Here is a 13,248-nt window from a genome sequence, read left to right as displayed (position 1 = left end):
ACTGGACCTAATGGTCAGGGGTCCCTTTACCTTTACCACCCTTCATGGTATGATTTCAGGGTGGTTCACAGGATAAAATTCAGGATAAAAACTAGTAAAATGAAAAAGCAAAACAATAACACACACACACACACACACACACACACACACACACCACAGACACATTTAAAAGGCTACAGAATATTAATCAGTCCAAGGCCTGATTGAAGAGGAACATTTTTGCCTGGCGCCTAAGAATATATAATGAAAGCGCCAGGTGAGCATTTTGCAAATGGGGAGCCACTGCAGAGAAGGCCTGTTCTCGCGTTCCCACCCTCCGGACCTCGCATAGAGGAGACACACGGAGAAGGGCCTCAGATGATGATCACAGGGTCTGTGATGGTTTATTTGGGGAGAGGTGACCCTTGAGGTATTGATCCTAAAGGACTGCCACACAGAAGGTCTAAAGTCAAGTAGGTCAGACCTGAAGAAGCCTCTATCAACTGCTGAACGGTTCATGATGACGGAGTCCTCTTGGTTATATCCAGTATATGAAGCTATGGCCACAATAGAGTTGATGCCTGTAGGAGATTCAAGAGCATGACTCAGTCACCACATATACCTCCTCTGTCTTGTATTGCTATATGTAATCACTTGGCATTTCTATCAGCATCTGCCCAGAAAGAAGAATGTCAATACTGTACACAAAATACAAGCACATGGCAGCTATGCGGAAGTGATTTCTTAAACTTCTCTAGTGACCCCTTGCGGTGAATCCTGGCAATGCCGGTGAATTCCTATTATGTAACAGGAACCTCATTTTGGTGAGGTGCAGGCATTTCAAGCAAAAGATTTTGTTTGCAGCGGCCACTCAAATGTTCCTCCTGCCCATCTGCAACTGCTTTCTGCTCACTACATCCAGATCAAGTGAACGAACTACTATACCTGTGCTCTTCTTAGGAGATGGTTAGGAGATGGTCCATTATCGTATATTCTGACGTATAAGACAACTGGGCGTATAAGACGACCCCCAACGTTTCCAGTTAAAATATAGAGTTTGGGATATACTCCCCATATAAGAAATACGACCCGGCGTATAAGAAGACCCCTGACATTTGAGAAGATTTTCCTGGGTTAAAAAGTAGTCTTATACGCAGGAATATACAGTAATCCGTATTTCTGGTCTGGCTAAGCAGGGTACAGCTGGAATTCTAGAAATACCTTGTGTTTGCTCAAAAGCTGGAAAACCACCAGTGGCTCCTTGGTGGGGTGCAATAAGGAAAGTACAAGCAAGTGCAAGCAAAAACGAATGCTCAAAAGCAGGCACCCCCAAACTCCGGCCCTCCAGATGTTTTGGACTACAATTCCCATCTTCCCCGACCACTGGTCCTGTTAGCTAGGGATCATGGGAGTTGTAGGCCAAAACATCTGGAGGGCCACAGTTTGGGGATGCCTGCTCAAAACGATGGGCTTGAACAAGAAAAATTATCTTGAGGAATGCTCCTAAGGAGCACTAATATCAGTTGGCTTCATGACTATGCAATAGCCACATAGCCAAACAGCACTCTGACCCAACATGTGTATTGTGTATAATACACGCACACCCCACACCTAAGGAATAGCCCCCCCCCTGTCATTTTACATTGCATTCCGACTGTAGGTGGAAGCATAGTTTTCATGTCAGAGTGAATTGACATGAAAACATCGGAAACATGTTGAGAAACTGTGAAGGAGAAAAGCCACCACCTGCACAGTCGGGCTCCATCACTGCCAAACTGCTTTGGCCCCACTCAGGTAGGGTCCGAGGGGCTGCCTTGCCTCTCAAAGTGTCCCTCCCCGTGATCAGGGTTCCGAATACTAAATTTCAGAAGCAGTGCAAAGAAGGTTCAGAAGAGGCCCTTGTAAACATACCTGCCGGCAACTCTCTGAATCGCAGGTATTCCATAGAGCGGGTTGTCACAAGGGGTTTCTGAGGATAATATAGGACATGGGCAAGGGTATCCATACGGACATGGAAGTTGGTAATGTAAACGCCCATAGCCTGTTTCCCCATAGCAGACTGGTACGTGTTCCTAGGAGACTATGAAGGTAAAAGAAGATAATGAAGATAGGAAAACATCATTACAGGTTTTTTAAAAATATTTGCACAAGCAGACCTTACATATTCTGCCATGGTCCAGTTATAAAACTTTTTATTGTCTATCTACCTTATAACAAATTCTACAAACCTGGTTGTGATCTGGAAACGGGATAATCGATGCACAGACTCCTAGGATCATGGATGGGTGAATCTCACAGTGGGTGTAGGTTGAACAGTAGGCAACACCTTTTTCCTGCAAGTCATCTGGAGTCATGGCCAGCATGACAGTCTCCTCTTCTAGGGTGTCAATGTATTCTACTACACCACTGGCCACCAAATCCTGCCAGCTTTAAAAAAAAAAGGGAGGGGAGGCCTCAATTATCACTGTCGAACAGTTGTTCTAACCTAATTTCAACGTGCTGATTTCATATCTGAAGTCGGTTTTGTTCTGTAAGCTCTAGGGTTTTTTTTGCAATTCATGTTTTTCACTTTTCACCTGAATATTCGTTTTTCACAATGCAAGAATTAAATATTTTACTACAACAGCTTGTATATACTGTATCCCAAGGGAATACATTTTTTTTGCATACCTCCAACTGTACACATAGACGTCATTTTCAATGCTATACATGTCATGTTCAATGCTATATAAGTCACTTACATTTATAATCATATTGTACTACTTTGGCAATGTGTTAAAAATTTAATTCTTGCATTGTGAAAAACGAATAATCAGGTGAAAAGTGAAAAACATGAATTGCAAAAAAAACCTAGAGCTTACAGAACAAAACTGACTTCAGATATGAAATCAGTACTGAAAAAACATATAAGAACAGTTGAAAAATCTCATGCAACAGAAAATGAAAAGTGAATTATTTTAGGTCCAAATGTCTGATTTTATATCAAACAGGTGTTGTCCATTTGCAACTGGTGAAGTTAGAATCCTAGAGTTGGAAAAGACCCTAGAATACTCATTGACGTGCTGCTAGTCCAGCCCCCTGCAATGCAGGGGGAATATGCAGCCGTCGCATACGGGGATCAAACTTGCAAACCTTGGCATTATCAACATGACGCTCTACCCAACAGAGCTATCCAGTTTTCATTTAATGCAACTGCAAATCTTTCAGCACCTTCTGCCTCTAATAACTGCGCTCAGGACTTGGAATAGATGAGCAGCATTGATGCAATTTTGAAGCCCTTTTGCCCATTTACACATGATGCTGTAACATACCATCGACTCCGCCAGAAGCACTGATTCGGTAATGGATGTTCAAGGGTAACTAATCTTTTCAGCTCATGTGCTCTACCATGAAGAGCACCGTTTCACAAATGCTGGCGGCGAAGCACGAGACATGCACACCGTCCCTTAAGCGAAATGCAATGGGAACAGAAGCACCATGCGAAGTTTCCTACCTGTAGTTGTTATATTCACGCTCTTTCAGCTGGTCGATATGCCTCTTCTTCAGCAGCAGCTTTTGCTTTTCCACGATTAGAAGCGGGCGGCAAATCCTGCCAGCATCAGTGTAAATGCGAATTTCCCGCTCCCTGATATCCCTGATCATGGACACCTATACGAGAAAGCATAAGGCTCAGAAACAATGGTAGGAGAGAGACTGGCCAAATGCCATTTTTTAAATTGCAAATGTTTAGCATAGCCAGTGCCAACCCGATACTCCCAAGATGTTTTAAACTACAATTCCCATCAGCCCCAGGCAGCTGAACCAATGATCAGGGATGATGGGAACTGCAGTGAAAAAGATCTGGAGGGTACCAGGTTGTGGAGAAGTGATTTATTACATGCAAAAAGGAATGCTTGAACTAGCCATTCTGAATTTTAAACGGATTCAGCAAGCCAAATCCAACCCTATTAACAATCTCTACCTGAAATATAGCAGCACGTCAATGAGTATTCCAGTTACTGCATTCCACTTGGTAGAGCAATATTATGACCCAATACCTACCTCCGACACAATGATGTCCATCTGACGCCGCAGTTTCCTGAGTGTGTTCATGAGCTGCTCCGGATCCTTGTGTATCCCAACCCAACAGCCATTCACAAAGATCTTTGTAGCGCTTCAGAAAAGAAGAAAAGGGGTTTGAGAACATTATCCTAGATTGAACCATGTGGACGTTAACAATACTGAAACATCATTTTCACACTTACTCTGCAATAGCTGCTGGAGAGATTTCTTCTAGGTTTTCCATACTCCATTCTTCTAAAAATTCCAGAATTGGGGATGGCTGAGACCCCACAGAGATATATGCCATCAGGGCGAGGTTCTTCACAAGCCCCACAGCATGACCCTAAGAACACATGGAATTGTTTTTTTACATGGGCATCTCTTTAAGACCATGTGCAGACTTCATGAAATTCCTAAGGCACAAAAGTTCTGAATCGAAAACTTTCTTTATGGACATGTTCACATCAACCCTTTCCGCTGAGAAATTCTGCAGCACCCGATCTCTCCAAAGAGCCACAGTATTCTGAGGCATGTATAAACTAAGGATAGGTCTCAAACCTGCCTAGCACGCCACTGTGCAATTGCAAAAGAAGACTGAACATAGGACACTCCTGTTTTCAGACAGGGGACTTTCACAATCCTACCTAGAGATAACAAAGGCTGGACCAGAGACCTTCTGAATGAAAAAGCATGTGTTGTTGTTATATTTGTACCCTGACTATCTGGCTGGGTTTTCCCAGCCACTCTGGGCGGCTTCCAACATATATAAAAACATAATAAAACATCAAACATAAAAAACCTCCCAATACAGGGCTGCCTTCAGAGGTCTTCTAAAATTCGTGCAGTTGTTTATCTCCTTGACATCTGATGGGAGAGCGCTACACAGAGGTGGGTGCCACTGCCGAAAAGGCCCTCTGCCTGATTCCCTTGCAACTTCCCTTCTCGCAGTGAGGGAACCCCCAGAAGGCCCCCTGTGCTGGATCTCAGTGTCTGGGCTGGACGATGGGGGTGGAGACGCTCCTTCAGGCCGAGGCTGTTTAGAGCTTTAAAGGTCAGCACCAACACTTTGAATTGTTCTTGGAAACATACTGGGAGCCTAATAAGCTTACGAGGAACACAAGGGTTTCCTAAATCGCTTTCCCCTAAAAAACCGGCTCTATCAAATTTCTTTATGAAGTCTAAAAATGAAACCAACTGCCATTGCAAAGAAAGACATAGATGAAAAACACTGAAGCACAAGGGGCACACACTGAATGTTTTGTTTTCAACCCTATCTCTGCATTACCTCTGGTGTTTCGGCAGGACAAACCATTCCCCACAAGGTGTTGTGCAGTTGCCTGGGCTTTGCTAGTTTGCCATCTCTGCCAATAGGAGAATTCAAACGACGCAAGTGGGAAAGTGTAGATGCAAAGGTGAGACGGTTCAATACCTTCAAGAGGTGCAACAAGAGGACATTTTTAGGCTTCCTCATGAGATCCAGGAATATACCACATATCAATACTGCCAAGGGCTAAACTTCCAGTTACTTAAAATGAAAGTTACAAAGAATCATAGAGTTGGAAGGGACCCTGAAGATCATCTATTCCAACCCCCTGCAATGCAGAAACGTGCAGCTTTCCTGTATGGAGATCAAACCTGCAACCTTGGCATTATCAGCACCATGCTCTAACCAACTGAGTTATCATACAGTTAATGAACATTCAATTACAATATTTAGCGTGACTCCAGCATGGCAATATACTAAGAGCTCAATTCAGACCTGGAGAGCAGCCACGGAGCATGTGACGCTACAGTAAAGCAAGTGTGGATCTAGAAGGAGCACAGTGGAAGAGTGAGATCTGCTCCCTTGCTGTCCTCAACCTTTTTCTTAGCTCTCAAGCCCAAAACATCATATTCCCTTTGCTCACAACCCATAGCCACCCACAACTGCTCTCTTGCAGAAAACAGAACTTTTCCTCTCAGGTCAAGGCCCCATATGACCTTCCAACTGTTTCGCTTTGATTCCTTAAGGCCAAGGGCGAAGAAGGACCAAAAAAAAGTCAAACAAAGCAGATTTCAGTGAGACCCCCAAAATAATCTGATCAAGTTGGAGGGGTTCAGATATGAATGGCATGTTTGCCTGGAACACACACAAAGCCTCATGAGATCGATCGAACACTTACTTGAGACACTCCAGCTCTGGCCTGGTGAGCTTTCTTCTGGTCTCCCCAGTTCCCTGTAGCTAATGAGTATTTCAAGCCATCCGATATGATCCTGGTTTTAATGGCCAGCTCCAAGTTAAAATCTTTCCCTCTGTCAATAAATTTTTGTGCATATATTCTAACTTCTTTCAGCAGGTTCTTAAACATTCTGTTGAAAAAGAAACCAGGAAAAAATCAGTTGTAGGGAGACAGGACCAGCTTTCCCCATAAAACAGTGATAAATAACCATAGGAACTTGTTGCACTCACCCTCTGAACAGGAAAGCGAGCAAGGGGCCTGCAAGGTCAAGCCGCTTGTTGCCATAGTGATCTCTGTCATCCAGCTCTCTTCTCCCTAAAGCTGCCAGCAGAAGCCTATGAACCATGTACCTAACAAAATATGCAGGTTATTTAACAGGAGTTGGGCATTCAGATTTCTGGGACATAAACAGGACATTAAGCTATTTTTAAATTACATCACTTTGACGAGTTATCAACACATTATATACCCAAGACGTTTGGGAAAGATGCACTTGTATATATTTCCTAAAATATTTGTTTTCATTATTTATTATAATAATAAATATTTATTATTATTTATTATGCTGGTTTATTATTTTAATCAAGAATATTGCTACAGGCTTCTGTCTTCATTTTTTAACCCTCATCTAAATAATGTGCAAATAAGTTCCCGCAGGCAGATTGTGCACATTTACATACCCAAGAAAGTAAGCTTTTTTGGTTTCACAGAAGTCACTGACACCGACGTGCGGAAGCATCTCTTTCTGCAAAACTTCTTTTGCATACTTGATTCTTTTCTCCTTGGTGACTCCTGGTTTTGCACCTCTTGAGCCGATGAAGTTCAGCGCGACATTCTGTTCCTGTATGACGAACGCTTCATCCAGTGAAGGCTTAACCTATCATATATATATATAAGATGGTGTTGTCAGGGTTAAGGAGCTTCCTGAAGTCAGCGTTAAAGTTACATTTTCGATACAGTCGTACCTTGGATCTCAAACGCCTTGGCTCCCAAACAAATCAGCTCCTGAACGATCGAAACTTGGAAATGAGTGTTCTGGTTTTTGAATGTTCTTTTGGAAGCCAAAAGTCCAATGGGGCTTTTGGTTGGCTGCAGGAGCTTCCTGCAGCCAATCAGAAGCCGCACTTTGGTTTTTGAACATTTTGGAAGTTGGACGGACTTCCGGAATGGATTCCATTCTACTTCCAAGGTACGACTGTACTGGCAAGCAGACATTACAGAATTATCTGGTGAAAGTAAAACTGAGTGCAACCAATTTTGCATGCTGGGTTTCATAACCTAAGCATAGCTGTCAAGTTTTCCCTTTTCTCGCGAGGAAGCCTATTCAGCATAAGGGAATTTCCCTTTAAAAAAGGGAGAACTTGACAGCTATGCATAAGGTTTCTGAATATACGTGTTGCTCTATGTCACAGATCCATATAAAAAAATTAAGATATTACCATTTCCATCATCTCAGGATCTTCAAAGTCATAAATTATATGTTCCAGTATATCTCTGTCAGACACAAAACCCAGTGCACGGAAAACGATAATAATGGGAACTTCCTGCTTTATGTAGGGCAAAGTTGCCACAATACGCTGACCTATGGCACTCTTCTTTGCACCCTAGATAAAGAAACAGATTTTCAAGGCATTTGTCTTCAAAGAGCGAATATTTATTGCCGTAGTTTATTCATTTCAAATATATTGTTGTTTTCAGCAAAGGTTAAAGCCCATACGATTCAGAACAGGATACATTTCAAAAAACCTCTTTACTCCAATGGTACAAACCATTGCTGCAATACGAAGGTTTACACCCTTTCTAATTGATCCTTCAGAACTATGAACAGGTGACTCAATAACTTGAAAAGCCCGCAGTGAAAGAACCCTGCAACTAGTTCTGTAAGCCCAACGGGATTTTGGACATGATTATTGAACAGACCCTTCTGCTGCATAGCAAACTGCTTTTGGAATGATTCTTAAAGCAGTTTATGATAAGGCATTGGAAAAAACAACAACACACGCACATATATATATTACAAAAGAGAAAGAAGCCAAAATTCCACTGAGGAAGGACTGCAAGGACTACAAAACAATTATTTTTTAAAAAATTATCACACAGTGGGCTGTAAATACAAAGTACTTTGGGACAGATTAAGTTCAATAACCTTTTTTTTCCTTGTTAAAATTAATGGGCCCCTCAGATCCTAACCATGTTTATTTGGCAAACCCCTGCAATTTAAATGCTGCTTAATTCCAAGTAAACATGACTAGGATTGGTCTGTAGATCAAAATGCAAATGCAAATTCTCGTTCCTGTTTCCCTACTTCTGAGGAGGAACTCCACCACTCGTCTCCTTCCCAATGTGCAAACAAAAGTTCACCATCAAGGTGAGAAGGGGGAGGACGGAAGAGGTACAGAGTAATGCAAGACTGTAGATGTATATGTACAATTCACGGATGGTCAGAACGTTTAGCTGCCAAAAATAAACAGAGTTCCAGTCCAGATGGTCACTGGTTGCTAGTATTAAACTATTGCTAGTATCAAACTAACTGGTGGGGTGGGGTGGGTGGGAGAAAAACAGGAGAGAAACCCACTGCCTTGCCAAACACAACAGAGGATAGGAGTGAGTCATAAGAGCATTTGTGGTTTGCTTGACAGTTGCTTATGTCTTCTTAAGGGGCTCCACTTTCGGAACCACAGCCATTAAGGAGACTTCTTACCCTCTATCAATCCCAAGTTTTAAGCCAAACTGCTTACCTGGCCGCCTCTGGCCAGCATGCTGACCCATATTGTACTTGTGGGCCGAGAAGAATTTTCCAGGCAAGACCTGCATTCTCCAGTGTAGGCATATTTGGAATCTTTCTTTGCAAACACATATACGGTATTTGTAGCCATCTTCTCTTGAGCAATCAGAACCTGTTTGGGGAATGAGCAAGCACAAAGACGTAGCTCGTTTTAGAGTCCACTTTTGTAACATCAATGTTGGCTGTCATTGTTCTTCATCTAAGATATGGCACACATGCCTTAAGAGATCTCTGAGCTGGAGACTAGCAGAAGAAATTATGATAAAGCAAATGTAACACATGATATTGGACCAAGGAGACCTGGATTCAGGTAGGTAGCTGTGTTGGTCTGATGCAGACGAAATTAAAAAAAATGTCCAGTAGCACCTTAGAGACCAACTAAGTTTGTTCTGGGTATAAGCTTTCATGTGCATGAACACTTCTTCAGATACCTTCACACGAAAGCTTATACCCAGAACAGACTTAGTTGGTATCTAAGGTGCTACTGGACAATTTTTTAATTTTTGTTTATTTCAAGGAGACATGGGCTCTCTATGTCTCTATGCCCCCCTCAAAGGCAAACAAAATCAACCCCATTAGATTACAATCAACCATTAGATTACAAGAATGGAGGCTTATGGGACTTCATTCTTGACATTTCTTACATATAATAAAATGGTAAGTTTGTCGACATGCAGCAGTTCATTTAACTGCTGACAGGTGGCACTGTGAACTACACCATGACAACCGCCTTCTGAAAGCTGCTGGACCACTGCAGCAGTGTTGGAGGGTGAGGAGAAGGGCAGCAGAGGAAGGAATCTGGGGTGGGCGGCTCAGGTGAACCACAAAGAACAGCTCTAAGGAGAGAGGGGTAGGTTTGGTGAGGTGCAACATGGGGATAATATCGGCAGGAGGTAGATGGGGTTGGTGAGCAAAGGTGAAGCTACCGTGTACCAAATGCATGGAATTTTCTGCGCAAGTCGTTTTTTCATGTGAATTCCTAATTCTTACCTTTTCTGATCCATTAATAATGAAATAGCCACCAGGGTCAAGGGGGCATTCGTTCAGCTCACAAAGATCACGGTCTGTTAAGCCATTTAATAAGCAGTAGGTGGATCGCAGCATGATAGGAATTTTGCCTATGAAAGTTTTCTGATGTTGTGTCTGCAACTGGTCCTCTCCTTCCTTGATAACTGTCTTAGTTATGTCCACATACAACGGAGCAGAATACCTTTGAAAGAGAAATTGCCATGTTTCAATGAGAAAAAATTAAATTTTAATTAAATATTAAAGAAATGTAAGGGGTTGGGTTTTTTGCCAAGTAGTTGGGAATTTGAAACAGAAATAGCTCTACAAATTTAGTCCAGGATTATTATTATTATTGTGCTACTGTATTTCAGACATTGCTACAATTGAGGTTTGACCATATATCGTCACCAGTAACAGAAGTAGATATTGCTTACGTAAGGTTTCGCAGCCTGGCTTCATTTGGCATCATAGGTGATGGGGCACCATCTCTTTCCCAATGTGTAGGCTTGGAGAGATAAATTTGCTCAAATTTCAAAAGGTAGCGTGGCTGAAAGTAACACAAGGCTTCATTTAGAAATTCTATACAATGAGAAGTGACAACTTTCATAGGACAAGATTTGGATTGCCTGACTTACACCTTACTTTGAATTATTATTATTATTATTAAAATTAAAAGTAACATGATAAGACTGGCTCTTACTGGCTCTTCCACTTCTCCTGTAGCGTGTTGAGCTTCTGCTTGTAGATCAATTGGTGGCGCATCTTCAACAATTCTCTGCACAGACATCTGAATGAATTCATCAAAAGAATCTAGCTGCTGTCGGACCAGGCCTTTTTCATCAAAATAGGAACTTTGGAAGGTAATTTGTGAGAATGAACAATTTAGTTGACTGAATCTGTATAAGATCAAAACCAAGAATTCTGCAGTAGAAAGCAGATGGCCTTCATTTTTAGATTCACGTGTGTATCATACCATCTAAAATGTTTAAGCAACTGGTATTAATTTTAAAATCTGCTGACGGGTTTGTATGAAAATTCAAGTTCTCCTACCTTTAATTATCCTAGAACAACTCTCAGATACATTTCCTGACTGAATACCCACTATAGGACAGAATGTTTTATGTCCCTTTGGACTGGAGGTAAGAGGGAAGGATCTTCGTTAAAAATCTGTAGCATAAGGAGGTTGTGCTGGGGAAAAGTGATCTTATACTGCATCATCTAGCCCAGTACTGTATATTCTGACTGGCAGCAGCTTTCCAAGGTCTCAAGCATAGGTCTTTCCCAATCCTGCTTTAACCAGAAATGTGAGGGATGGAACCTGAGACCTTCTGCATGCATAGCATTTGTTCCATGTTCAGTTACTAATCTATGGGAAGAATGAGCTTTTACTTTTTAGCTGCTTCTGGCAGAACAAACCAAAAGATGAAAGGAATGAGAATGTGACCAGAAAGGACCCCCTGAAGACAACTACGCTAACAAGTAAGAAACATCTGTGGGTCTGGCAAGTGGCTCTTGCCCATTCATACAATGCAGCAAGCACTCAGTGGCATCTTACTTGTGGATAAGGCTCAAGAGATTTAGGCCCAGCTGCACTTAGCAAACACTTGGTAGGAAAAAAATTAGTAAAATAAAGAATGAAGAAAGTGAATGAAAAAAGTGATCAGACAGATGCTCAAAATCAGGAGATTCGAGAGCATTCATATCAAGTGTACAGTGAAAGTCTAACCTTTAACACTAGGGTTTAGCAATAAAGTGATTTTTCAGAGAACACAATAAAATAATTCTTAACACGTATGCCATATTCTTCTTTTGAAATTCAGTGAGACTATAAAAAGTGTTTCAACTTTGGTTAAATCAGGACCATTCCATTTCGAAAGTTACCTGATCACAATCCAGCATGCTTCCTGCCACAAGTCTGGAGTGATTTCATCATCATCCTCATCATATTGCATATCTGCAAAACAAATATTTTCACGAAATAATACGTAGTTCCTTTTAAGAGTTTTCATCAAATGGCTCATTTCTGGAAAGTGCTTATTTCCAAGCTCCCTGACTGATAAACCCCAATTCTAGTCCTGCTATGTGAGCCTTAGGGAGACTGAACCTGGTCTAAGGGTGTACTCTGGCATCCCTTCTGCACAACAGGTGTGTGTGTGTCTGTGTGTGGCAGAGATCTGCCTGAGATTCCGCAAGTGGTTCATGGCAATTTCTACTTCCACTATCAGAGGCTCTGCCTTCCACTTGCAGGGACTTTCAAGGGGCACGCAGGTTCTATTCACCAGCTTCTCACAAACATCTGGCTGGCCACCCCGAGAACAAGATGCTAGTCCATATGAACTTTTGGTCTGATCCAGCTGGTCTTCTTAACGGAGAATCCCACAAAAAACCCCACAACATTATTATTAAGCAGGTTGAAGAGATGTCATAAGCCTTGATTTCTCTCCTCTAGAGTTACCTTTCAGAGCTAAGAAATACTCCCCGCCCTCCTCCAAGAAACCCCAACCACCCCATAGACTGATGAAGGAACCCCCCCCCCCCAACCCGGTCTGCTTTCCCTATGTGGGACCTCACCTTCATCCGCGTCATACATCTTGGCGAAGGCGACTCACAGGTCTCTAAACCAAAATGCAGGAAACTGAGGGGGCAGAAGGCGAGACCCGAGCAGCGCGCGCGCTCCTTTCTGTAAAAAGAATGAAACGCAGCAGAGAAACAGGAGCACTTGCTTAGGACTGCGCCTGCGCACAAGCTCACATTCCAACCCCCAGCCCCGGCGCGCGGCCACTTCCTTTCGGTCTCCAAAACGTCACTTCTGCTCGCGCTGCGCTTGTGCGCGCAATCTGCTAGCCCCTCCCACCCTCTCTTCCGCCCGCCCCCCATAAACATAAGACGATGAGTCTCTGACGAAGTTTTGCGCCTGCGCAGAGGGTCCCATAGGCCTTTCAGTTAAATTACAAGAATCATACCGTATACAGTACAGTACCGGTAATTGTAGAACGGGAAGGGATCCCAAGGGTCATCTAGTCCAACCCCTCTGCAATGCAGGAATCTCAGATAAAGAGTCCTTTTTATGTAACATTTTGCTTTATAAATACATAGGCTGTGAGCTGCGGCGAGGTCTTCGAATGAAGGGCGGTTAAAAAAGAAAAACTTATGTGGAAGAGGACGGTCTCCCGCCCCCCTCCGACGGCCCGCACTCAATTTGAAATGCCAACTATC

At 42.6% G+C, this 13,248-nt stretch overlaps 1 protein-coding gene across 1 annotated transcript in view; it reads right to left on the bottom strand.

Annotated features, from left to right (window-relative positions):
* The window catches only part of POLR2B (RNA polymerase II subunit B), a 22,815-nt gene extending 9,567 nt beyond the window's left edge, over positions 1 to 13,248 (bottom strand). Inside the window, exons 1-18 of the mRNA XM_035097394.3 lie at positions 13,013 to 13,248; positions 12,604 to 12,712; positions 11,914 to 11,986; positions 10,733 to 10,883; positions 10,467 to 10,579; positions 10,015 to 10,234; positions 8,978 to 9,136; positions 7,679 to 7,843; positions 6,920 to 7,116; positions 6,470 to 6,589; positions 6,183 to 6,369; positions 5,306 to 5,449; positions 4,224 to 4,363; positions 4,021 to 4,132; positions 3,473 to 3,627; positions 2,208 to 2,406; positions 1,891 to 2,059; positions 464 to 560 (exon numbers count right to left, since the gene is read on the bottom strand). Of these exons, the coding sequence (XP_034953285.1) occupies positions 464 to 560; positions 1,891 to 2,059; positions 2,208 to 2,406; positions 3,473 to 3,627; positions 4,021 to 4,132; positions 4,224 to 4,363; positions 5,306 to 5,449; positions 6,183 to 6,369; positions 6,470 to 6,589; positions 6,920 to 7,116; positions 7,679 to 7,843; positions 8,978 to 9,136; positions 10,015 to 10,234; positions 10,467 to 10,579; positions 10,733 to 10,883; positions 11,914 to 11,986; positions 12,604 to 12,622 (2,420 nt within the window). The 5' untranslated portion in view covers positions 12,623 to 12,712; positions 13,013 to 13,248. The remainder of the gene's footprint in view (positions 1 to 463; positions 561 to 1,890; positions 2,060 to 2,207; positions 2,407 to 3,472; positions 3,628 to 4,020; positions 4,133 to 4,223; positions 4,364 to 5,305; positions 5,450 to 6,182; positions 6,370 to 6,469; positions 6,590 to 6,919; positions 7,117 to 7,678; positions 7,844 to 8,977; positions 9,137 to 10,014; positions 10,235 to 10,466; positions 10,580 to 10,732; positions 10,884 to 11,913; positions 11,987 to 12,603; positions 12,713 to 13,012) is intronic.

The sequence above is a fragment of the Zootoca vivipara genome, chromosome 15 (genome assembly GCF_965207765.1).
Source record: "Zootoca vivipara chromosome 15, rZooViv2.hap1.1, whole genome shotgun sequence".
NCBI lineage: Eukaryota > Metazoa > Chordata > Lepidosauria > Squamata > Lacertidae > Zootoca > Zootoca vivipara.
Note: the sequence above shows the minus strand (reverse complement) of the source record. Positions and strands in the feature narration are given on the sequence as shown.